Source organism: Pelmatolapia mariae, linkage group LG10_11 (genome assembly GCF_036321145.2).
Source record: "Pelmatolapia mariae isolate MD_Pm_ZW linkage group LG10_11, Pm_UMD_F_2, whole genome shotgun sequence".
NCBI lineage: Eukaryota > Metazoa > Chordata > Actinopteri > Cichliformes > Cichlidae > Pelmatolapia > Pelmatolapia mariae.
In genome coordinates, this window is record NC_086236.1 from 54,199,736 (window position 1) to 54,225,808 (window position 26,073).

The window sequence follows — 26,073 nt, forward strand, 5'->3', positions numbered from 1 at the left end:
TACATCACGTGACTAGAAATACGCTTTCTTTTTTGGGTGGGGACAGGACCTACAGGTGTTTGGGGGCGAGGCTTGTGTTATAGGTGTGTGAGGAAAAAAAATCGGTTTCAGGTGTTTCAGCATTCCCAGCCCTCGACGACTCAGGAAGTGAGTGCTGAAGCTTTGATTCATTGTCAAAAAGCTACAAGATTTACTTATTTACTTTTTACTGAACACTACAGCTGCAAGGTCCGAACCTCTGCTGAATTTTTGTGAAGGGGAACAAACTAACAAGCTACAAAAAACAAAAAGGGTTGTCTCGATCCCGTGGGACTTCTCTTGGATCCTTCTTTGAAGATGCATTCCGCCAGATATGACAGAGATGTAAGTTTCGTACAACTTGATATGCGAGTCTTTATTTATTTATTTATTTATTTATTAAGTCTTGGGTGTCAGCATTACCTCAGTGTTTCCTGTTTGGTCGCGCTCACAGTCGCACAGATCTTCTGAAGTTAAACCTGCTGCTGACAGGCTCTTTGTGGGCCGTGTCCACGACAAGAAGAGGCACTAATACATCTCTGCAAAATGTAACCCTTGATCCTCGTATATTTAGCACCTGACAGCGTTTCTGCTAAATCTAGTCTTAAATGACTCTTGTTTCTAGGCCTCGCCCACCTTGGGATCAGCGACGTGATGTCCCCTCATCATAATGAATGGATAAACTGAGACTTCTTGAGTAGAAAAATGGGTCCTTCTCCGTTTTTCATTTTGGGCAAAGTGTCCAAAAGTTTGTGTTTGACATGTTATTAAGACAAACAAACAGCTTTTCAGCTTTTTACAAATCAAAGTTGCATCTTTTAGGCAGGTTTAGTGTAATATCAGATCAACTATTAATGATTAATTATTAAGCCTGTGAGCTATTTCTGGTTACCACCTGAGAAGAGTTGTTTTCTGTTCCTGCAGTAAGAGAAGGTGAAACTGAGATGGTCTCAGACAGTCCTCTTTTGTCAGAATAGCTACTGTTACTAGAAATTAGAATTATCTTCAAGTTTGACTGAATGTAATTTACAGCTTTGAATTAAAAAAATCTAAACTGTAGATTGCCCCAATCCAGAAAACTGGGTAGCCTGTGCTGGCAGAGAGGCCCTGAGATTTTCTCACACATTTCTAATAAACTATTCTAGTATCCAGAGCAGCGTCACATTTCCAGTGATTTCCCAGCAAAAAGGTGTGGTGTGGCTTTTGTAGAATGGAGGCTGGCAGATGAGCAGGACTTCAGTTTTGACAATAAAGTTATTATTATTGGCATTAAAAGCTTTTTACTGAACAATATTTACTCAGGCTTGCATGTTCAGTGCTAATAGGATGAGAAAACTGCCAAGAGCGTTCTTTGCTCAACCTACAGGTCAAATTTTCCAGGAACATGCATACATTACGGTATTTAAATGTCCATACCGTTCTACTTATTTCATACGGTAATTCAGTCTTGTTTAAGACTCTGTGCATTAGCAGTACATCATGTGGGTGGAAAGAAAAGTGACAGACAGCCAAAGGTGAATTTCTCTTAGCAAAGGGATTCCTTAATGGTTTCAAGGCTTTGGTCAGAACTGCTTAAAACCACTAGCACTTCAGCTTCTCAGCTTAGTGAGAAACGTTCAAACTTCCAGGCAAGTTCACTGTGTGGTGTATTGTGAATAAATAACAGGAACTATATATTGAATAACATTAAGAAAGAGCTAACTAATAATGTGTTGAAATATCTCCAGTACCATCGTGTAGGTTGAGGATGCTCTCAATATATGACATTTGACCCAAGTAAATGAAGGAGTGTATTCTGACTCGACCTCTGACTTCTACTAAGACACAGAAAAATACTACCTTTTATATTTATTCTGAAATGTTACGCATATCTACAAGACTCAAAATCAAATGCTATAGCAGAAGAAGTTGTTGTAGATGGTAAACCTGCACACATCTGTATGAACGCGTTCAGCAGTTGTCCAGCCTTGATAATAAAGATGGTAAAAAATGCATCCAGTCCTTTAGGGTTGTGGCAAAATTTGAAACCTGCAAAAGCTCTCAATCTTTCTAAATTTAAAAGTGTGCATATTGAAATGTGATAAAACAAAATCAGTTTTTGTAAATGTGTGCTTGTAGTTCATTTGCAACTGCAGAATTACTACATTGTCACATCTAGACATCTTATCTTTACTATATTTACCACCACCTCACTGCCTGACCTATTTCCTTTTCCGATGTGCTGTAAAAAATACTGAAGTAACTCAGAACCTCTGACATGTATACATGCTCAAGGACAGAGTTGGGTATAGATAGATTGATGGATGGATGGATGTTCCATAAATAAAAATGCATAAAACCCAATAAGAAATCTTTTAACTGCAGAGCCACAGAGCTGAAATGCCACGCCTTGCCTTTTTAATCTTAAAGCTATGACAGACTGTTTCTTGAGCGAAACTGTGGTTGCATAGTTTTTGAAAGTTTTTTTTTTTAAAGATTTGATTACTCACAATGAAGTCGATCTTAGATACTGGATCAAATGGGAATACTGTGATTAATGCACTCTGCCTGCTGTTTGTGTGGTGACTCAGCAGAGTTGGTAAATAATTCTTCAAGCAAGGCCGTGCTGCCTTTTCCTCTCTGTTTCAGCCTACATTTCAAATCAGCCATGTTATAACTTAGCAACAAAAGTGACGGAAACACGGTGATGATGTCAAATCTTATTTTGACTTCACCGAGTGGTACATCCCTGTTAATGCTGACAAAACTGGAGACGGCTTAAATCTTACACAGTCTTAAATGCGGTCAGTTATGTTCAGCCTGACAGACTTTATTGCATAATTCAGCTTTAGCCAGCGTCTGCATCTTTGGGTACAGAATGTGCCAGTGGGCACGACCTGATGTATTGTTCTTCCTTCAGTACTGGGAAAGATGCAGTAAGGGATGATTTGTTGAATTATCTGTTCCCAACCTTCTGCCTGGTTCAACATTTTTCCCACTGTATGCTTGGAGCTATTGTCAGGTGAGAAATGTGTGTAGGCGTCTGCTCACTAAAACTTAATGACATCGCTGCAGTCTGTATTGTGCTGATTGGCTCTTTTGGTTGCCGTACCAAAGGCATATAAGGTAAAGCCATCATTTTTAGACAGAAGCATGTTTGTGGATTTTAAGGTTAACTACTGCATATGTTTAACAAGCTGCATAAAGCCTGCTGTGGCTCCAGCGGGAGCTCAGTAAAAATCTGCATTAATTGATGTCACTTAGGTCACCATCTAGTGAGACTGCACACTAGTTTTACAGAGAAAAGTCTGGGTGTCTGGAGTTAAAAACAAGTGACCAGCCTGTCCTCGTCTCTGCCCGAGGCGATCAGCTAGAGGCTGTATTAGCTGCTGCTATCATAACGCAATGGATCTGCATTGTGTGTGTAATGTAGCCTCTAGGGCTGCGCAAGGGAAAAATACAGAAGAAAAATTTGTGGATTTTAGTCTATTGATTTTGATATATAAATTGTCCCTCAGTATTCTAACAATGGTATGGCAGTACAATACTTAAGGCCTGGCCTCTTGTGAGCTTTGTATCACTGTGGAGCTGTGACTCTGCAGCCCCCAGAAAACTTCAGAAAGTCCACGTCTAAGAAATGCACACGGCTACACTTGAGTTAAAAGAACAGAACAAAGTCGTCGCTGTCCTTGGGTATTTTTTAAATATCTGATAGGATTGCACAGAATACCAGGTGGCACCTATGTGAGTAAACACTGGTGTAGAAACATGGCAGCTTGCATGTTGCTCAAATTTTGTTCACACCCATTTAAGAGTCTTAAAGGATCAGTGGGTGTGTATAAGTGTGTATCTGGAAACATGTAGTACTTTAAAAAAAATGTTTTTAATGTCAGACATTTTGATTTGTTATGGTACCACAAGTTAATAGCAACATGTGTGGTACGATAACTCCTATGTGTGTGTGTGTGTGTATGTGTGTGTGTGTGTATGTGTGTGTGTGTGTATATGTATATATATATATATATATATATATATATATATATATGCTTTGCATGTCATCATTTAAATGACACTTACCATCTGTAACCACTTAGCAGTTCACTTTGGCTGTGGCTTAAATGTCAGCTGTGTCAGTTCTGTGTGTTCCTTCCTCACTAGTGGTGGTTGACTACCGCAAATTGCGTAACATTTGTCTTTGCCTTTCTTAGCAATTTATTATTGTAGTCATTAGATAAATGATTATGTCAGAAATGAAGATGTATAGAGTCCTTTAAAAAACAATCAAGTGAAATGGTAGTATCTCGAAATATAAGAAACTGCTTTTGAATATACTAAAAAACACAGTAAAAGCTCACAAGTAAGCTTTCAAGCCACACCTCATGGATGAACTTTCCTGCTTGTAAGACTGGTTAGACGATAAAGACGTCTCAGTTACGACTGCGGAATTACAGCTCACATTTTATGTTTAACACCCATGTGGTGAACCAGATTGTTTTCTTGTTAACCATTAACAACTTTTTAAGTTTGAAGCCAGTGGTGTAATGGAGTTTGGTGTAGGTGTAGACAACCTGTCCTTGAGCAACACACCATAACCAGCTCCAAAGTCATGAAACTTGAAACACTGGGGGCAGTGGTTTAGATCTTCATTAGATGACTGCACTGCTTTAAAGTTAATTTGGGGCTAAAGAAAAAAGAAAGACTCTCCGCTTTGCTAAAAGGTGTTTGCTTCTTCAATTGTTTGGCAAGTGCTCCTTTCGAACCGCGACAAGATGATGCATCTGTCTGAAAACCACTCCTCTTCTTCTTATTCATACTGTAGTGTTTTTTTGTGTGTATTTTTTGCGCTCCTCCTTCTTTGGTTGTAAAGATGGGGCAATTGGTACATACCACTTTTTTTTTTTTTTACTGGTGATGAATAGATCATAATCATAAACACATATTGTTGTTCTGTTTAGGTTATACATATTTAACCAATAATTGAAACACGTCAGCCGATACCAGATTATCTAAATACAAACCATCAAGAGATAAAATGCTGTTTACTAGATGGGCAGCTTTTTAATTTGTTCTGTTTGTGAGTTTGTTTTTTATAAGGGTTTTGCCTTGTGATATAATCAAATACCTTTATTGTCATTGCATATAGCACATACAATGAAATTTGTTGTCTCTTTTTAACAAAAGAAAGTTGTTTTCTTGTTAACCATTAACAGCAAGTTTGAAGCCAGTAGTGTAATAGAGTTTGTCCAATAAATAAAAAATTCTATGTAATGATATGAAAAAGCCAATGTATAAAGATTTCAATGTGCTTGAGAGGTAAAAATTGTGCAAGAGTTTAAAGTACTCTAAAACCATACATGCTACAAAAACCCACTTAAATGCCTTAAAAATGAAAAATAAAACATTGTAGAGGGGCTATTACTGTGCCTTGGAGCAGCTGGAATGATGCTAGAAAACTGAGAATTGACTTTAGTTATGGCTGCTGGATTAAAAACTGTTTGTAAAACTGGAAGTACGGGTCTCTAAAGCCCTGTTACATGTTCCAGATGGCAACATTTGAGAACCATTGAGCTAAGCTAGCTAGCTAAAGATCCATTTCGTTACTATGAGTCATCTCCTGTTGCTGTGGAAACAGGTAACTTCCTTCAATACTTCTACACTTGCGTCTGTCTTATTTTGTTTGTCTTTTTTTTTTTCTTTTCTGTTTATATCCACAGCCTTGAGGTGTTGCCGTAGTTGGTTACCACCAGATGCCAACAATAATGAGCCCTGTAACTGGTGCGCTCTCACTCTTGTGTGGTATGCTCACACAGAAGCTTCAGTGCTTGTGTCTTTGAAGGTTGAAGTTCTATTGCAAGGCTGTGTTGTTAAGTATGCTTGTGCATTTTTAAGTAGGCATATTTAAATGCCAGAGCTTTCTTAGCAGGTATACGCTGTAAACCTGCACATCAACTAGGCTACATCTTCATAGTTCAGTGTTGACTGATGGCCTACAGTCATTTAGGGTGGCATAGCTCACTGACTTGGTATTTAAAAAAAATGCTGCACATTCAGAATGAGAGAGTATTTCCTTCTTCTAGCGAGGAATAGAATATGGTGAAAAGTATGTAATAGTTTTATTAGGCTGTGATCAGGGTGACTAATAAAGAGAGACCCTGGAGCACTTGCTGACCCCATATCTAATGATTCCCCTCATTTTAGCCCATGATTGCTGTTGCAGATTCCAATTAGAAAGCATGTGTGGAAGCCCTAGCTGGGCAAGAATAGGCCTTAATTGCCATGAGTTATCATCTAGACTCATGTAATTGAGCCCCCATCTTAAGGGGCAGCACATCTGACAAATTGATTTAATACCAAAGTGATTCTCCATCCCTAATGGCACTCTGGCTTCTTCACTCAGGGGCTACTGGCACTGAATTCATTGTGTGTTGATTACTAACAGGCCTAAAACCTTTCTCTCTGTCCACCCACTTGAGCGAGATTGGTAACAGACTTTCATACAGTATCGGCACACACACACACACACCCTGAAGCACATGTCCATATTATGATGTTTTATCTTGGTTATCATGCTGAATTTCTGAATGTAAGCGTGTGTGCTGCTGCGTGAATAAAAAAAGGCACAGTTACTAAACTGGTTTTGTCAGTCTTGTGTAAAAACAAGTCACCTGTCTGAACTTGTCACTCCTGGAAAGTAGTCCAAAGTGTTTCACAACACATGTAACTGTTGCATTGCAGCAACATATTACTTGGAATAAAACAGTTTTTTCTACCTTGTACACAGGGAGCTCATTTCTTCATGACAGCCAATGAAACATTTGAAGTTTAAAAAGATTAAAAAGTAAAGCTTGAAGAACTCACAGATGTGCTTTTCACTTCTGTTGTGGGATTAATGAGTTTGCAAAGTTGTTTCTGTAATTAAAAGTATAAAAATCACTTTGAATCTACATTTCAAAATTTCATAGAAATGGTAAGTTTGAACCATAGATGGACAAGATAATAGCGAGAGGCAAAAATAATTTATACCCATAACAAACCCACAGCAGACCTGGGTGCACCTTCGTGCTTTGCCGCATCGTTTATTTGCTGTATACACACAGTTGGCTGCAGCTGTCTCTCGCTGCCAGCCACACACACTGACGACAACAACAATACTGCAGGACCCAGTTCCGTGCAGGTGCGTCTGCCTTCCCTGCACGGCACTGCAGGCCATGCCCCACCGCAATACCACTCCATGCAAAAGTCAAAAACATGTATTGATCATGGTAGTCTGTACATTACATACAGAAATTTGACTTGTGCAGACAAAAATCTACCATTAAACACTATAGGCACTACACGCAGTGCCACACCCTAAATGACATCATCCTCTAAATGGCACCATTATTTATAATGTCAACAAGTAGTTTTTATGAAACTAACTAACAATAAAGACCATAAGCTAATTAGGAAAACCTTTATTAAAGTATCAATCAAATGAGCAGTACACTAATTCTCTAATAGACTTCTATACTGCTGACCAGAGAGAACTAGCTGGCCATTAGGATACATTGGCTTCATTTTTCAGACCCAGAGGCTATGCCCATCTTCTCTACAGTCTGTTTTAAAGACCCACTTCTTACCGGTGAATTTTGGTCACTATTTTAAGGTTTAGGAAAAACTAAATATTTCTCTGCAGCTCACGGTGTAAATGTTGTCTGCACTGACAATGTGGCTTCCTTTCTGTTTGCTCACTGTGTTTTTTGCTCTCTTTCTGCATCAGGGGCACAGCAAACATGAGCGGATCGACTTTTTAAACCAAAAAGAGAAGGCACCACCAAAGAGCAAGACTGGCATCGTGATTGGTGTTGTTGTGGCACTTCTCATCCTTTCAGCCGTCGCAGCTTTCCTCATTTGGTTTTTTGTCTGTGAGTATTAAAAGCTTTCTTTGAATATGCCGTCCAGGGTGGGTGCTTGGCGTGCGTGCTTTGATATGCTTGATAAATTCAGGATGAAGACAATTGCTGGACATTGTGCGCAGACGATCTGTCCGAAAATCAGAGTTGTCCTTGACAGAATGTAAATGGATAGTTGCGTTGTTAACATTGCTTACTGCCAAACCTTTTAGAGCACGATAAACAGAAGTAGATCATTTACACTTGCTGTGAAAGCACAGCTCTTTGAATGTGAGTGCAAGAGTGGCTTGTTTGGGTTTTGTAATTTCCCATTAGTGTTAGCCTGTTTGACAGCTCTGACGTTCTTTTTAATAACGCAAAGGAGAAAAATGTCACAGAGACCATGGCGCAGCTTTCTTGTCATTTACACATACGGAGCCTGATAAAAAGGCTTCTGAAGTCTTGATAAACACCGTCTTGATTCGACTGACTGTTTTAATTGCCCTGAGAGCAAACTGTCGTCACAGCATAAGATTGCACTGTACAGTCTCAGCTAGTGCTTGAAGGCCTGTTGAAAACTTTCCCCTTTCATCAGAAGCAACCATCTCATCCCATTTTGTTGATCAAACACTTAACTCTCATCTGCTTCTCTTCCAAGTTAAAGATGCTGATTCAGATGCCGCCCTCAGTAAGCAGCTCCGTCAATCAGTACCGGTTTTTAGCGGGCGTATGAAGCTGGTTAATCAACCTTATGACCAAAACCTGGAGGACACCAGCAGCCCAGAATTCCAGGCTCTGGCAGAAAAATTGGAGACAGTTGTAAGTCTGACACCCTGTTTTGTTCCCTTTCTGTCATGTGCATTGTTATTGTTAACTATTTAGAGCAGAGTTTTGAGTGCTCTTGTTAAGGATTAGCACTGAATGTTGTTTGCCATTGAGGAAATGCTTTTTTAAATATGTCCATCCCAGTGCACAGAAAGCGCTAAAGGGCACATTTGTGTGGGTGGAATAAAACTCCGTGCATTCCCTGAGTAATTCCCTCAACAGCATCTCCTATTATTGGAGGCAGTGGAGATGTTTGTAGCACCACTTAGGAGAATGTTGATAACAAAAAGCCCTCCCTCAAACCCATCAAGCGCACACTTTCTCACTGAAAGCTACATAAGTGAGGGTGTTAGATGAGAATTAGAGTGGAAGTGCTGGACAAGAATATTAGATGACTACACAATTGGATGAAAGCTTTGCGATGCGCAACCCTGCTTCCAAAAAAAGTTGGAAAGGATGCCGAGTAAAATCTAGACAATATATAATGCACTCATTTCCATATCACTGAACCCTTCTATTTAATCTAAAATAGAACAAAGACAGCATTACATGCTGTAAGTAAGAATATTTAAGAAAATCTACACACATTTTGAATTTGATGCAAGCAACATGTTTTGTTGGGTTTTTTTGTTTTTGTTTTTTAAAGATACCCAATCATATTTACTACTGTATTGCATCATCTCTCTTTTTACCAGCACACCGAGTGTCCTGAGGATGCTGTATTTTTGAAAGCAAGTGTTTGCTAATTCTTGCTTGATATAGGATTCCAGCTGTTCAGAGCCTCCCTTTGTTTTAGTTTCAGTCTACTGAAAAATATTACATGATGTGGTGTACAGGTACTTCAAGAAAAATTCCCAAATTTTGATTTGTCTGCGCAATCCCACTTCCCTTCAGTCCATCTTAAATGAGCTCTGACTTGGAGAATGCAGCGTTTTTCTGACCCAAGTCATTTTCGCTACTTAATCAAGTCTGGTTTTTTGGTTTTGTTGAACTAACTTTTCTCCCCATTCTTACTTCTAAAAGACTCCAGTCTGCTCTTAAAATAGATAAATAAATAATGATTAAGCTCTAATAGATGTGAAATCCTCCACTAGACATTTTTTCAGCCTAACTTTCTAGCATGTTTTTTTTCAGTATCTAATTCAAAATGGTAAATGGACCTATACTTATATAGCACTTTTCTACTCTACCTGAGCACTCAAAGCGCTTTGTACAACTTGCCTCATTCAGCCATTCACACCAATTCATACAAGCACTTTTTTTTCTATGCTTTTTCCTGAGTAAGTGCTTTCTGTCTAACATCACATACATTCATACTCCGATGGGTGGATCGGAGAGCAACTTGGGAAAAGTATCTCACCCTAGGTTATTTGGCACACAGACTGGGAGCAGCCAGGGATTGAACCACCAACCTTCTGATTAGTTAAAAAAAATGAGTATGTAGTTTTCAGAAAGACCAAAATATTTCTTGGTCTGTCTTTGTGCTGCTTTCAGTCACATGTAATTTATAAAAAGGAAGCAAATTAAGCTTTTGTTTCAGCTCTTATCACTAACTATTATACTAACTGCTATGCTATTTATATGTTGAGTATGAACACATGCACAGATCTTATAAATATTAAGTGGAATACATTGTCTCTCCACAGCTGGGGAACTATTTAAAGAAAGATCCAATCCTCGAAAAATACTACACCAAATCTGTAGTCACTGCATTCAGGTACTGTTAGCTATTTTAGCTTTTGGTATTTAGCTGTTTAGGTTTTTGTGACCTCTTGAATGCTCAAATCTGTTTCTTTGATTCCATTTCCATTTGTCTGCTTACACCAGCGAGGGCGTGAAAGCCTACTACTGGTCTCAGTTTAACATTCCACACAGCGACCTGGAGATGATACCGGACGTTTCAGAGGAGCGGATCTTGGATGCACTGGAGAGTGGCATTAGGCAAAGCCGCTCGGCAAGTGCCCCTGATGTCAAGATCAGTCAAGTCACTGCCTCACGTATGTAACACCAGGGTCTGGTGGGGGGGGGGTCACAAGACGTGTTGCCCTAGTTGGTTTTAGTATTTGATTTTTAAAAATCAAGAAAGATAAAGCTTTGTGAATACAGATCAGAATAGCGTTATTGTTGTATGGTTTCCAAATTGGTATTCTGTTTGCTTTGTATTTATATTACAGGGGCTTGCTTTGAGTTGTGCTGATAAGATGATAACTGATAAGCCAGACCTCTCAGCTTGTGCTGCATCTGAGATTGCACATTTTATGCTGTTTGGATCCTCTAATGATATTAGCTGGGGCCTGGCCTCACTCGAGACAGCCATTTTTCTTCCTTCTGTCTTCTCAGCATTCACGTTGCATTTGTCCACATCCTGGCCACCAGCCAAGTGTTGGCCCTGTGACTCAGTGGTTTCGGTCCTCCTTTTAAAATGATTTCTGTGGGTATGATTTGATGTTGCTGTCCCAGATAGTTAGACAGAGATGTATGAGTTGCTGCTGTAGGGCAAGGTGAGATGGAGCAGAAAGAGCTACACACCATCACCGGTTCCCTTAACCGCAGGGAAATGGAACAGAAAATGTGCAACCCAAATATTTTAGGCTCATGCATCAAATTCTATCAGCCTCCCAACTTTAGTGACCCATTCTTACCTTTCCTTCTGTTTCTCTGTCACCCACCCCCTCTCTCTGTCTCTAGTCACGGATTCTCGTATGGCCAGGGACCCAAGAGCCAGTGAGTACTGCATGTCCCATTTCAATCACTCGCAGTTGTAATTTTCCAGCTGGCTAGATGCTCACGCTCCTGCCAGTCTGTAACGAATGACTGGTCTAGCCTGTACTGTACATGTGCTGCTGCTCTAGTCAGAGATTGAGAACTGAGTATCAGGCAAGAGTGAGCCACTTTTCTTTGACTCCGTCTGATGGGTTATAACCTTCAGATGTATTATTTTGCATTACCGTAATTGCCGTCCTCACGTTAACATCAAGTGACGGTATAGAACTAACTACAGATGAGTTATTTCTTCAGGCAAAAGTCTATTCATTTATTTACAATATTTGTGTAAATGTGTTTTACAAAGTCACTACAGGCCATGATGATGATTATGTTTTCTTTTGGCTGTTTCCTAGTGCCACATGTCCCTGCCCACTCTGATTTAACCCGTGTTCTCATTCACAGATGATTGTTTCTACCGCCTGGAAGCTGACACAAATCCCCAGAATTTTTCATCTCCAGGGTACTCCACGGGCTACCCCCCTAAGTCACGGTGTCAGTGGCAAATCCGAGCCTCGGAGGAAAACGTTATAGTTGTCAATTTCCTTTATTTCTACATTGAGGATGACTGCTCAGACGACTTTGTCTACATCTATGACTCTTTGAGTCCAGACGATTCTCAGGCCATTACAAAGTAAGTAGTGGTGTAAATATCCAGAAGGTTTGTGGTGGGAGTAATAATAATGATTCTTTATTAAAGGAAATTAAAGGATAATACCACTATACCATTTACTAGCTAAATGTCTTTTTGTTTTTACTGCCGTATTCCCTGTGAAAGAAATTCCATTATTTAAAAAAGTACAAAAATTGTGATCAAATATCGAGTATGATATCAAATAAGCCATAACACCTATCAACATGTTGGCTTTTCAGCCCATTAGTATAAATGGTGGTCAATTGTGCACTTTTCATAGAGGTCTGCTGTGCATTTTTCCACAGACACACCTGTGTATTTGCCTGCTAAATTACCAAAAACTGTGTTTGTAGTAGTTCCCACTATGCTGTGTATCTTCAGGACCACATTTTGTCATGACTAATACAGATAAGGTGACAAAAAGTAAACCAGTAAATTGAGCTTTTGTTTCTACAGTACATCAGGTAAACTGTAGTATTGCTGTAAACCTTAGTAGGAGGATTTCTACCAACATTTGTCTTTTTAGTCCCGATGATCAAAGAGATTCACAGAAGAGAACTGGTTACTTTATGTTTGACTTAAAGGTTGCAAAAGGATATCTGAACAAATATTTTCTTGATGTAGGTGGAACATGTTCCACTCCAATCCTTTCACTGGATTTTTGATTACATTTTTGGGGGGCTCTGAAAGCCTTTAGTGCTATATGTCCCATTTATTGTCAACTTCTGAGACCTTGGTGAGATTGAGTTGGCTCAAAAGGGACCTCTCCTATTAAATGTGTGAAAGGTGCCACCCTGAATCCTGCTACAGCACTGTCTGTAATTGCACTTTGTGATCAGTGGGATGGATATGATTCTGAAACTACAAGCTCCTGAATGCAACATCAGTTGTAGCTGCAGGCAATTTCAAACCCAGAAACCACTGCCAAACAAATGCGTGTTACCAAGTGATGCATACAATTTTTATAATACTATTGAGTGATCAGCTTTATCCAAGGTGACATGAGGTTTATGAGAGCCATAATATAATACTCTGTAATGACATTATTCTACTGAGGGTAGATGTATTGCTGCTCTTGCAGCGTCATTCACACCTCCGTGGCTCTGCTGCCAGCAGAGCCATGCTAAAACTTTCTTGCTAATGTTCCCATTGTTTGACTTTGAAAGTCGGCCTAAGCAATTTCTGTCCATCTCTCTCTGCTTCATTTTCTCTTTCTCCACTTCCCTCTGCTTATCTATTGATTTCTTCTCAAATTATTATTATTTTTTTTTTCCATGAACCATTTTAAATCTGTTTGCTGTATCGGTGTTTTAGTGCTTCTGGCTAAAAATGCATACAGTTACGTTTGCCCTCTCTTAGTTGGAGCACCCAATCTCCAGTCAGTAAATGCATCAGACACATGACTTGGCTTCATGGTTGTCTTTCCTGTTTTCAGACTGTTTTTTGGATTCCATAATCATAATCAATTTTGTTTACCTTGCTGCTTTACCGCTTCTCCTTGGTTCACAGGAAGTGTGGTCAGAGGCCTCCTTCTAACCCTCTGGAGGTTGTGTCATCTAACAACATCATGCTGATTAACTTTATAACTGAGACTAATGCTGAGAAGCCTGGCTTCCAAGCTGCGTACAGTGCGATCCCCAAGACTGATGGTAAAAAAGCAGACATGCATCTAGATGTGCCTAGATGTTACCTTTACACGTAAATCCATGACAAACTCTAGTATGTTCTGTAAGAATCTAAATGTATGACATGTTCATTTCAGTTAAGTGTGGTGGCAGCCTTTCTCAAAAAGAGGGAAACTTCACCTCCCCACTTTACCCAAGCTTTTATCCTCCTGCTACAGACTGCAAGTGGACCATCACGGTATGTACCACTCTGCCTTTCCCCAGCCCCTCCTCTGCTTGAACCTTTACCCCCACACACCCCCTGCTCCTCCTCCTCCTTCACCATGCTTAGCCTGCCATGAGAGAGATGCTGAGGCAGCACTACTGCACAGTACCTCTTCTATCTTCATCTGTCAGACTGCTGTTTCTGCTGCAGTTCTAGCTGGGCTGCAGTGTTTTGTGTGTTCGGTTGAGTTTGTTGGTGTGTGTGTGTGTGTGTGTGTGTGTGTGTGTGTGTGTGTGTGTGTGTGTGCGCTCAGTTCCACGATAGCTGTGGCTTGGTGTGTATCTTAGTTCTGTGTGTGAAGGGAGGAAAAAAAATACAATCAGCTATTCTTTTGTATTACAGGTCACTCCTGGGAGCAAAGTACGGCTGAGGTTCACCATGTTTCGCATGAAAGAGCCTGGGGTGGACACCCGTTTATGTCACAAAGACTATGTGGAAATTATGGGAAACAAGTAAGATATTCAGTTCCTCATATTGATGTCCAAAATAACACAAAGTTGATTCTGATACCTTTTTGTTTGTTTCTTTTCCTCATTGTGCCAAGGCCACAACGAAATATTATTAGAATGTGAAAACTAAAATGTGGCATTAACAGGTGCACATTTGGTGTGTATCCTATCAACCTGTGACATCATGATGCACCAATAGCATAATTACCCGTGACCAGTTAGAATCATGTGGTTTTTATAGCTTTATTATGTGAGGAGAGATAAGAACCTAATAAAGATGAGGTTGTATTGGAGGATGGGATCCAACATGCGACTTTCATCCACAAGAGTTGGTTTTACGTCCCATATGAAACGCAAAGCAAATGTGGTATTTTTCATTTTTAGTTGCAGGAGTTGTGATTATTGGCAGTATTTTCATCTAAAAATATCAGATAAATATGTTTTTCAAAAAAGCCTTTCTGGGATTCCTTTATGGCATATAGAAGGTGAATTTCTCCCATGTGCTGTTTTGTTCCCATAATTTCAAACCTATGAGATTTTGTGATCAGTGAGTAACAGTGATGGTCGTGGAGAAATAATTTTATTTGCTAATAGGCCAATACCAGTCAGGTTAATACTAATGTTGGCTGATATATGTACTATATTTACGCATGTGTATATATCTGTTAACAAAACTGTTTCCTTACTTCCTGGTCTGATTTGACTGCCTTGTGTATTTTCCTTGTTTATTTACAGTAAACTGGTTTGTTTACAACCTTTCTGTCTTGTGCTGCCTCTTCAGAATCTGAGCAATTACTTTTTCACCAAAAGCTACCATAACCGTATCCGAAACTTAAACTGAATTTTGCTTTTGTCTTTCAGGTATTGTGGAGAAGTCGCATCACTGTCTTTGACCTCTGACACCAACGTTCTAGTGGTTAATTTCCACTCTGATCAGTCTCACACTGACAAAGGCTTCAGTGCAGAGTACAGTTCCTATGATCCTTCAAACCGTAAGTCTTGTCTCTCAACTAAATTTACACAACATGTTGTGTTATGAGTGAAATGTCTGTCACAATGTGACGGTGACGGCTGTGAGACTGCACAGTAACCGTGTTGTTAGATGATAACTGACTGGTAGTCAAACGGAGCTGTTCAGTGTTCATGCTTTCTCATCTGTGGCAGGGAAACTCAAGAGCCACTCTAATCACTGAAGAGCTTATTTACTGACTCCTTTTTATTTGTCACTGTCAGTCAGGAGCACGTCACTTTCAATACTCTCCACTCTTTGTTGTCTCCAAGCTTGACTAAAATGAATTTATAATTGCTCTGATCAACAGGGGCAAGCATTGGCAGCATGACTCGTCTTGTGAACATGCATAACTCTGTTTTGCTCAATTTGTCACTATACCCCCACCCACCCACCCCGACCCATGTTTTCTATGTGTTATGGGATAAGCTTGCCCTAACCGGTTTGCCTGTACCAATGGCATGTGCATCGACCAGAAATTGAAGTGTGATGGCTGGAACGACTGTGGTGACATGAGCGATGAGAGGCAGTGCAGTAAGTTCGTCCTTATCCCTGCCCCGCTTTTCTTACCTTTATTCCTCAGAACTACTTCTTTTGGCATCCTTATTTGTGAATTTCCCAATCATTCATATATACATCTTCTTAAGATGAATTGTTGAAATTTCTGTTGTTTCAGATTGCGATAAGGACCAGTTCGCTTGCAATAATGGTATGTGTAAACCGAAACTCTGGGTGTGTGATCGCGTCAACGACTGTGGGGATGGAAGTGATGAGAAAATGTGCGGTAAGTATTCCCACCTCTTGGAGGACTCTTCAGTACATGCAAAAACCCTATTTAGCCTATTTGCTGTGCTAAAACAATAAAAGTCCATCACCACCACCACTACTACTACAGCCAGTGACGACTTGGCTGTGTACGCTCATTATTCTATCTAGAATGGAGTTTGTTTGAAGCCTTGCCCAGTTTACCCAGCGTCCTGTCAGATGCTTAATCATATACAACACATGCAAGAACTCTGGAGGCAGATGTTAATGGCGCCTCTGGCTGTACCACTAATGTCCTTCTAGAACTCATTGGATTGTCTTTTATTCAAGTTTTTATTTATTTATTTATTTTAAAATTTTATTGCAATTTCTTCATCTTGTGTTCTATTGCCTCAAGGTTGTGCCCTAAATGAGTTCCAGTGTGGGAACGGGGTTTGTCTGCCACAGAGTGTTCAGTGTGATGGTAAGCAAGACTGCAAAGATGGGAGCGATGAGGTTGGTTGTAAAACTGGTGAGTGTCTTCTGTTATTCTCTTCCCTTAAAACCACCAACATTGATTTATTTGGGTTGTTTGTTTTGAAGCATCTTACACAAACCATTAAATAATGAACCTTCATCCACAGCTCAGCAGTTATAGCAGTTTAACAAAGACGTTTCTCTGAAGACCTGATTCTTAACTCGAAACATTTTATGTTAGCTTTGTGTTTCTTTTTGTTTCATTCCCTCCTACTCTGTACTTCGCTCTTTATCAGCTTCCCTTTCGCTCACTCAGACACACACAGGGGGCACCCTTGCGTTTCCTTTTGATTTTCACTTCTGTGAATAAATAGGGATATTAGACCTCAACCCCAATCAATATGTCCAATCAATGCAATCAGCTCCTCAATCACTCTGTATTGTGTATTCAAGCGTCACTTTGAAGCCTCTCTGATTGCATACTATTTTACTGGTTAAAGCGTGTTTTCATTTTGGGACGTGTCTCCACCCCACTACAGATACGAGTATATGCACTGACTATAGCTTCAAGTGTAAGAGCGGAGATTGTATCAACAAGGTGAATGCCGAATGTGACCGCGTCCAGGACTGCTCTGATAACTCGGATGAGGCCATTTGTGGTAAGGCATGCTTTAATTGCTTCACCCCTTGCGAGATTTGGGTTTTTAAAAATTGCTGCAAGTGGTCCTAATTTCTTCATTGCCATTCAGGTGATATTGGAGAAGCTGGGCTGAGCTGCATGTTGGGCTGTCTGTTAGAAAAGAGCCCCAGGCCTCGACTGCTTTTATTTCATTCTTCTTTGAAAGCAGCTCTTGTTATCTCTGAACTTTTTGGGTTTTTTTCCCTACATTTCAGCCTCAGGCTTTGTCTCTATTTATTAATTTAATTTCTTTTCTTTTTTTGTTTTTTGGATCGGCTAATACGCATGTATGCCTTATTAAGATTCCAAAGAGTCATAATAGTATTTGCAGCCAGGTTTGGCATCATGATGGCTTTAACTTAATCGCAGTTTCTAATTGTTCTCTCTTACTTCCTCTCTGCCTCTGTTATATTTTCTGTCAAATTACAGATTGTGGCACCAGGCCTTACAAGCTGAATCGCATCGTAGGAGGGCAGAATGCTGAGCTAGGGGAGTGGCCTTGGCAGGTTAGCCTTCACTTGTTAACCAACGGGCCGACTTGTGGTGCCTCAATCATCTCTAACACGTGGCTTCTTTCGGCCGCTCACTGTTTTATCACCGGCGACCCAGTGTAAGTCACAGATCCGTAGCACTCATACACAACTGTAGTTCTCTCTGTGTAGCATACGAACTGTTCAGAAAAAAACAGAGTTCTGCAAAAAATTGCATCTGTTGCAATTCAGGAAGGAATCTTGGTGGTGGTGGTATCCTGGGAATGTTTTCATCAGAGTGCCTATAGGTGGTGCACTAAGCATACTGTTCAGACTGAGACAATTGAATTATGACTGAGCTTGAGATGGGTTTATTTTCACATATTTGCCATACAATGCATTTAGTATTCCTCACAGTTCTACACATTTTATGTCTTGAATAATTTCTTAATCCAATCTAAAAGTTAAATGCAATACTAATAATGAGTGTAGCAGGAGCTGCATTTGTGAAGTTTTAAATAAAAAGTTTTTGTTTAGCATGTAAGAGAGGTCTGGTCATTTTTATGTGAGCCCAAAAAAATGTGAGATGTTTTTTGCTTTCAGTTCAAAACTATTTTTTTTTTTAAAAAAAATTTATTTGTTTTGGTCGAGCTGACGGAACCAAAAGCAGTGACTAAACTCTTAAATGTTGTTGCAGGGCTGCTGTAATGGATTACATTAGATTATGCCATGCTTACTCATATTTCTTCCCTATTTTATACCTAAATACAAAAAAATGTAAAACTTTCCTCCATGATACTGTACTACCGCAGGAACAAAGATCCATCCAGCTGGCAGTCCTACAGTGGCATGCAGAACCAATACAACTTCGACAACGTGCAGTCCCGCAAATTGAAGAGAATCATCCCCCACCCGCTTTACAGTCAAATGACATCTGACTATGACATTGCTCTGCTGGAGCTCATTGAACCTCTGGTATTTGCCAATACCATCCAACCCATCTGCCTACCCGATTCCTCCCATGTCTTCCCAGCAGGCATGTCCTGCTGGGTCACAGGCTGGGGCGCTCTCCGAGAAGGAGGTATTATAAATGTAATGGTGATTCTCTGAACAACTGTAGTCATTTTAAATTTAATTTAAAAAAAATTCATTTATGTATTTATTTTTTGGTGACCCACTCTGTTTTTTACCTTTTGCTTATCCAGTGCACATCATAATTATCCTCCCTCCCTTCCTTTCCTTCCTTCCTTTTACTTTCCTTTATCTTTCTTATTCCATTCACTGTCCATCCCATTTCCTAATCTCTCCAATCACGACATACTCCTCTTGCACTTCTTTCTGTCTTCCTTTCTCAAATCTGCTTTATTCCCTATACATATATTAACACAGATGTCGGCTCTGCTGTGTCGCCTCTTAAACCTTCATTAGCTAACATTAATCTACCCCGTTAACCAATGACTGTAGAAAACAGTCATTGGTTAATACCTTTTTTATGACAGCACTGGAAGGCGAGGTCATGTGGCACAGTACTGACCCCTTTGTCATGCTCTTGCAGGTCAAGCCGCACAGATTTTACAGAAAGCATTAGTGAAAATCATCAATGACTCCGTGTGTGACGTGGTCACAGAAGGCCAAGTCACCTCCAGGATGCTCTGCAGTGGATACTTGTCTGGAGGAGTTGACGCATGCCAGGTGAGATTGTGTGCACATTTCCTAAAGACATGGAAAAAAACAAAACAATTTGTTGATATGGACAGATCGCATCCAAATGCAGTCTAACAACCATTCTCCTCCAACCGTGATCACCAGGGTGACTCTGGAGGCCCCCTGGCGTGCTTCGAAGAGAGCGGGAAGTGGTTCCAGGCGGGCATTGTGAGCTGGGGAGAGGGCTGCGCTCGTCGGAACAAGCCTGGTGTCTACACGCGCGTCACCAAGCTCAGAGAATGGATTAAACAGGAGGCAAATATTTGATGTTTGTGTGGGGAACAGGCTGGGTTGCAGAGTAACCCATCCTGTTGCTCAAGGTCATCAGTGCTTTAAAAAAACCCCATCAGACTGAACATGGTATTCTGATCAGAACAAAGCTTGCCAAGATTTACTGAGGATACTGTTGCATGGACAAAGCTACTCGCATCAGCTACTTGACTTCAGGCACGGTATTTTATGTAATTTTTAAAGACGATCTTTAGCACAATGAGCATAGTTACCCCCATCAATTCATGACCTCTTTAAGCGGTAAATACACAGAGAAATATGAAATATGTGTAGTTTGTGAATTATTTTTACTGAATTTATTATTACTTTTTGTCCAGTGTGACTGTTTTAAGGGATTCAGAGTGTTTCTGAGTACAGTATCATACTCTGGAAAGTGGTTGTATGTTAAAGTTTTAATGTGATTTTTTTTTTTTTTTTTTTTTTCCTCTTTTGTGAGATGCTTTCATCCTCTTGCTGCAGTAAATATTGCCCATTGCCAGTAGGCTCATGCGGTAAGTGGCTATAAATTTATGGTTTTATGTAATGACAGACGTTTCTTTAAAAACAAAAAACAAAACAAAAAAACAATAGCTACAATAAAAACAAATAACACAAGAACAAAAATCCAGGTTGGGGAATTTTCATATCCTACTAAAATGAATGAAAACCAAAAATTGCCTTGAAGGTAGAAAATGCAGTAATCAATCTAAAAGCCTACAGTTTGCTTTGGAAAATGGCCAGCAATAAAGTACACCAGTTTGTAGTCAGCAGTCTGAAAATAGGAAAAACACTAGCATGAACATTGAAGAGTTAGACTGGAGTGATTCATAAAAACTTGTAGCAACCCAGATCAGTTTATTTGTTATTTATAGAGGGCCCTGCCGGTGAATGATTAGGCAAAATGTCATACTCAAGAGAAGGGCAGAGGGTGGTGTTTAGGTCTCGCTGGCTTTTGCACATGTCTGCAGTTAAGCTCAGGGCGACTGGGGTCTTCAATCACACAGCCTGAGTGTAAATCAGTGCGGTTTTCACTAGTTGCAAGAGCAATGCAATCCATTCTTCACCGTGAGAGCTTCCTCTGTTTGATCACGACACAACTTCACCTTCAGCAACATATCTGACCCGATGGTTTATTCTAACGCACCTGCAACTGTTACACTCAGGATAAGAACTAGAATTTTTCCAAGGATTATTTATTGAAGGGGAGGAAATTGTAGAATAAAAAATTGGCAGGGTTATATACATATGTAAATGTGTATTATTTTTTTCAAAATATGTATGTAGAAAGTTGGGAGAGGCTACAAATTTTAGAAGATATTTTCATGAGCATTGTATACAAACTGTGACTTGGATTATGGACCTTTTATTCTGTGTGTGTGTGTGCGTTTGTATCTATTTTTATGAGTCATGATAATAAACATCTTTTATCTGATTCCTCTGCACCTAATTACATTACCTGTATCATTTGTCTTTGATGGGGCCTTGTTTTGTATTATGTTGTGCATAATGAATGCAGGCCTTGTGAGACTTTGTCCCTTCTCACAGTAGAATTGTAATGAGCGTGTTCTTCTCCTCCCTGTCGTGAGCAGCGGGCCTACCTGGGGAACAAAGGTGACAGGGCGAACTCATATTGTCAAATAATACCTACCTTTGTCGCAGCTCTATCCTGTTACCCTTCGAGATAGGCGCGTTGGCTTCAGGAGGTGGATACACATACAGTGGGGGTTCTACTATCTCATCTGTCTTCATTAAAAGCAGCACACCACTGGGGGAATAGGAAAATCAACATAGACAGTGCTGCTAATTTATGTATTCATCATTTTTGCTACATGGGAGGCTTTGTTTTTCACTGTTCCCCATGCCCAATGAAGCAGCTCACCAGGCTGATTAACTCTGAGGATTCACATGAGCCGTGTTCTTTATCGGAAATGGTTTTATTTAAATATAAATATGTGTACAAAGGTACAAGCAACAATAGCTCATTTTTTTTTAGCAAATAAAATTCTTAATACAATATTAAAAGAATGAACAAACAAAATGGCAATTAGTTGTGTTCCAAAGCATGGTAACTGCATTCAGAGGAATGATGAACAACTCAGACAAGAAAATGTGTGAATACCAAATAAAATAAACTGAGATAGATACATATGTATATAAAGATACTTTACAGTAGAGCAGCTTACACGCTGTACTTTAAGGCGTATACAAAATAGAAAAATAAAGACAAGCGATGATGTTTGCCTCCTCACTTTAAGTGACATTTGTTCTCTCATTAGGCTGCCTGGGAACGTTTCATTTCTTTCTTTATATTTTTAGACAAATGGCAGTACAAGCATCCACACCAAAAACGCCCAGGAAGTGGAATGCGGCTGGGTCAGGTGCAGTAACCGATGTCTCGAACATGAAATGGACATGAATAAAAACGCTGAAGAGTTTCACTAGACACATCATTTGCATGCAACAGAGAGAAAGTATGGACTTAGCCATTTGTACAGATACTCAGTTTCAGGGTAGTACTGTTTCTTGTAAACATAGCGAGACGATTTGATTGAGTTGAGTTGTAAAACTTGAGAGCGGGTGGTCCCCCGTCAGGACCACCTTCCACGTCTTACCCCACCTAAGCCTGCCGAAGTTGACGCTGCGTTCAAGTTTATTTCAAGTTCAAGATTGCCACCATTTTCCAAAAAAAAAAAAAAAAAAAAGACCACTTTTGATTGTTCTGGTAAGTTCCTACTCTTGATTTTACAATCAGAAAGTACAGCAGGAAACGATGCAGGGGTAGATCAACAGTTTTCAACATCAGCCCCTATTTTTATTACCTATACAATTTGTTACCATCTTTGGGTTTTCACTGCCTTAACTCGTCCGTGTCAGTACAACATAGAGTCCTCCATTAAAACGAAGGCAATATGCACATTCTTCTCTCCCCACTGGCAGACAACACTTTGTGTCCAACGTGTTAAGGTTATCACGAGAGGCTCCAGAAACACAGTTCAGTCCAGATGTATTCCACTTACAATAGAGTGCCTGTAGCACTTGTTGGTTAGTGCAGCTAGCCTGTTGTGCAGAATAGTTCATGTCTGTCTCTGTGGATAGCTCAGTCATTTGTAGATGATAGAGACACAAATGTGCTTACAATTCCTTTCGCATGCCAACGAAAACATCAAAATGACAGACAACAAAGGTTCTTCACACCTTTTTACCCCCTCCCCCTCAAATACTGTACGTGTTAGCTCGTACTATCTTCTTTCAAAGTATTTACGAGGTCATGTTTACAATTAGTGTTGACACAAAGTAAACTCTGGAATGCAGGTAAACAGCTACCCCAGTTGTTTTGGCCACCCAAATTTAAGGGATGCGTTTGATTTATTTTCTGGTTGGCCCACGAACTCGCAGAACATCTCCACAAGTTTGGGTGGTCATCATGTAGAGACAACCTAGTGAGGTATCGCACTGTAATGTTCATCATATGCTTGACTTGAACATCACAATCTGCTTAATTTTCTAGCTCTACAAGTTCACATTATTGTAGATGCTGCCGTCCATCGCAGGTTGGTTATTCATAACCGAAATCATGCCTCCCTTCTTATACTGTCCTAACAAATCCCTGCAGGACTGTCCGAGTAAAGAAAGTTCATGTTAGTCCGCCCACACATGTGGTGACAAATAGTTATCTACTCACTGCTTCTTTACTCTTTTTTTTTTTCGGCCCTATCAGACATGAGTCTGCATACGTTGCGAGGGCCGGCCATAGTCGGACTGCTGGGAGGACACTTGTGACGAGGCGTAAGAGAAGCGAGATGAGCTTGAGACCTTGCTGGCCTGATCTGATTGGTCGTACGCATCCACCTTCTCATAGGAAGCAGGCTTAACATAACTGGTGAAGGCGTGGCCATAAGTAGCAGGTAGGTAAGCAGTGCCACTGTAGAGGGGGTCAGTGGGATAAACTCCCCCTTGCTGGGCAGGCTGCTGCTGGGCAGCCTGCTGCTGTTCGTATGAGGTTCTGCTCACTGTGGTGGTTGCGTATCGGTGGGAGAAGTCATAGGCACGGGGTTGGGTGCCGTGCTGACCGTACACGGGGCTGGGGGAGGGCAGCTGCGATGGAGTGTAGACCGGCCGAGAATTGGGCACGTATTCAGAAAATCCGCTGCTGCGAATATGACGGTCGTCGTGGCCACGAACATTGTAGTAACCATTGGTAGGATCCTTTGAAAAAAACAGAGGGAAAAAACCATCAATTTGACTTTAGTTCAGTATCATGTGAAAAAAAAGCATGCTTACTATTTTGAGAGTTTCTTCAAGGAAGTGTTTTTCAGTTTTACCTTGATGTCCGATCTTTCGTCCTCCTCCTCTTCCAGGAGGTCGCTGTGTTCTGTGCGCGATGTCCCGGGAGACTCGCTGCTGTTTGGAGCCTGAGGGAAGACCAAGAATTATTAGGATGAACAAGACCTTACTAGAATAAGAACAAAAGAAAGCCTGAACATTATGTTATAATAGTACTGATTTCTCTCTCACAGTCCATGGAGATGTTTGACATACAGAGAAGCTGAACAAAATAGACCTACCATGGGTTCTTTGACATCTTCCTCGTCGTCGTTGCCGCGTGTAGCATTGTGATCGCTGTGAACAATCTGAACTCTGATGTCACTCTTGGAAAGACGAGTGCATCTTTTGCCTATGGGAAATGAGAACAGATTCACTCAACATTGCCGGGAAGATTTGTAAATCCAATTTACACGAAGCTTTCTATTCAAACTCAAGGTGAAACGGCACAAAATTGAACATAATCTTTTCAATTTTCAGCTCGCAGGCACTTTATTATGTTCGATTTGAAGAATTGGCTGTTGACCCTCCTGCCCATACTAACCGTTGAGCTCACCTTTGCCTGTGTGCCTGCAGCAGAGGGAGACCAGAGTGATGACACAGATGAGCAGGACACAGCCGCCACCTACTGCCCCACCTACAATTATCAACATCGGCAGTGCTTCTGCAAGAACAATGGTAACAGAAGAAATGCGTGGCAAAGAGGGTGAGGGTCGATGGTTTGTCAAGAGATGGGGAAGGGATGAAATGAGAGACAGCAGAACATAAGTGTCTGTGCTAAGAAAGTGCATATTGGAGCAAATGAAAGAAACAGAAGAGATTCTGTTCTCTTTTTTTTTCTTGCCTTGCTAATCTGAAAAACGCTCTAGTGCCCATAAATTGATCTGCAGTAAGCCCTGATCTTCTCACAGTGACTGTAACATATGCTCATGTGGGCAATCCAGCATCTCACAGCCTGGCTATTGTCTCTAATCTCTCTGAAAGAAGGGTAACAAGGCCTGACATGCAATGAAGCAATAGACAGTAATCTAATTAGAGATTCCAGGAGATAGTGCTGCCCATTTCTCTGGAGACCCTGCTCTGCTACGTTGATGTAAATTACTGGCGAGGACCTCATTTTTGGTGTCTACTGCAACAAAGGTTTCCCCTAGCATCACTGGAGTCGTACCACCGCTGTTTAATTTTAAAACCACTTAAGGGGCCTGCAGCCTGAGATGCTGAGCTTGGCTATAAGACAGTGATAGAGACTATGATCCCAACTGCAAACACATGTGGCTTCCTCTAATTGACTTTTGTCCCTAATCAATATCTATGTTATGGGGCAAACATATTCATTAAAGAAGCCATCTGCTGATTAAATCATATCGATTAGAAGAGCATAATTAAGATAAGCACGAGACGGGGGCACTACTTTTACCCAATCTTCACAGCAAGAACCGAGACTATCGCTATAACTCCTGTGCAGGAGTATTACTCTGCCCGTGTGTACCTTGCTCCTTCAGCGTGACCAGGGCAGTGCCTGTGCCGAAGCGGTTCCAAGCAGTGCAGTTGTAGCGCAGCTGGAAATCTTGTGCCAGAGCCTCAGATAGCACCAGAGACGACACGACTCCGTGGTCACTGGTTACTGTCTGCACTGAGTAACGACCGGAGGAGCCGGAGGACAGGCTCATGTCCCCAAAGGTCCACACCTGTGGAGAAGAGTGAGAGAATAGACAACAGGGGGTAAGTCATTGTTCTATAAAGAATCCTTCACCTGTGAGCAAAGCAGAAGCCGGCACGGCTGTTTATCCTTAGATCCCTGCCTGCTGCTGTGTGAACGCCGGCTCTCTCTCTCTCTCTCTCTCTCTCTCTTGTGCTTTTTCCCTGCTGACCTCTGAGGTGCTCGGTGTCTGACACAACTCACAGACTCATGTTTAAGCTGCCTCCCACGTTTGCCCTGCAGGTGAAGCCTAAGGAGGGTTAGGTAGC

At 40.7% G+C, this 26,073-nt stretch overlaps 2 protein-coding genes across 5 annotated transcripts in view; one reads left to right on the forward strand and one right to left on the reverse strand.

Annotated features, from left to right (window-relative positions):
- Positions 1-262: 262 nt before the first annotated feature.
- st14 (ST14 transmembrane serine protease matriptase) lies at positions 263-21,099 on the forward strand. 2 transcript variants are annotated; one of them, XM_063486381.1, is made up of 19 exons: positions 263-363; positions 7,757-7,901; positions 8,527-8,687; positions 10,340-10,410; positions 10,521-10,690; positions 11,382-11,417; positions 11,862-12,090; positions 13,600-13,739; positions 13,853-13,953; positions 14,323-14,432; positions 15,291-15,421; positions 15,868-15,972; positions 16,115-16,222; positions 16,601-16,714; positions 17,199-17,318; positions 17,768-17,948; positions 18,621-18,889; positions 19,364-19,500; positions 19,618-21,099. In XM_063486381.1, the coding sequence occupies exons 1-19, from the start codon at positions 337-339 to the stop codon at positions 19,777-19,779; spliced, it is 2,517 nt and encodes an 838-aa protein (XP_063342451.1). In that variant the 5' UTR covers positions 263-336; the 3' UTR covers positions 19,780-21,099. The 2 variants fall into 2 exon arrangements, with proteins under 2 accessions (XP_063342451.1, XP_063342452.1); XM_063486382.1 differs by lacking the exon at positions 263-363 and adding an exon at positions 2,920-3,019.
- A 610-nt stretch (positions 21,100-21,709) lies between these two features.
- Positions 21,710-26,073, reverse strand: part of kirrel3l (kirre like nephrin family adhesion molecule 3, like) — a 33,778-nt gene continuing 29,414 nt past the window's right edge. For 2 of the 3 annotated variants that reach the window (XM_063486413.1, XM_063486412.1), the window contains exons 11-15: positions 25,595-25,793; positions 24,650-24,769; positions 24,348-24,457; positions 24,105-24,194; positions 21,710-23,988 (exon numbers count right to left, since the gene is read on the reverse strand). In XM_063486413.1, coding sequence (XP_063342483.1) covers positions 23,497-23,988; positions 24,105-24,194; positions 24,348-24,457; positions 24,650-24,769; positions 25,595-25,793 — 1,011 coding nt within the window. In that variant the 3' untranslated portion in view covers positions 21,710-23,496. The remainder of the gene's footprint in view (positions 23,989-24,104; positions 24,195-24,347; positions 24,458-24,649; positions 24,770-25,594; positions 25,794-26,073) is intronic. The other variant, XM_063486414.1, reaches the window with a different exon arrangement.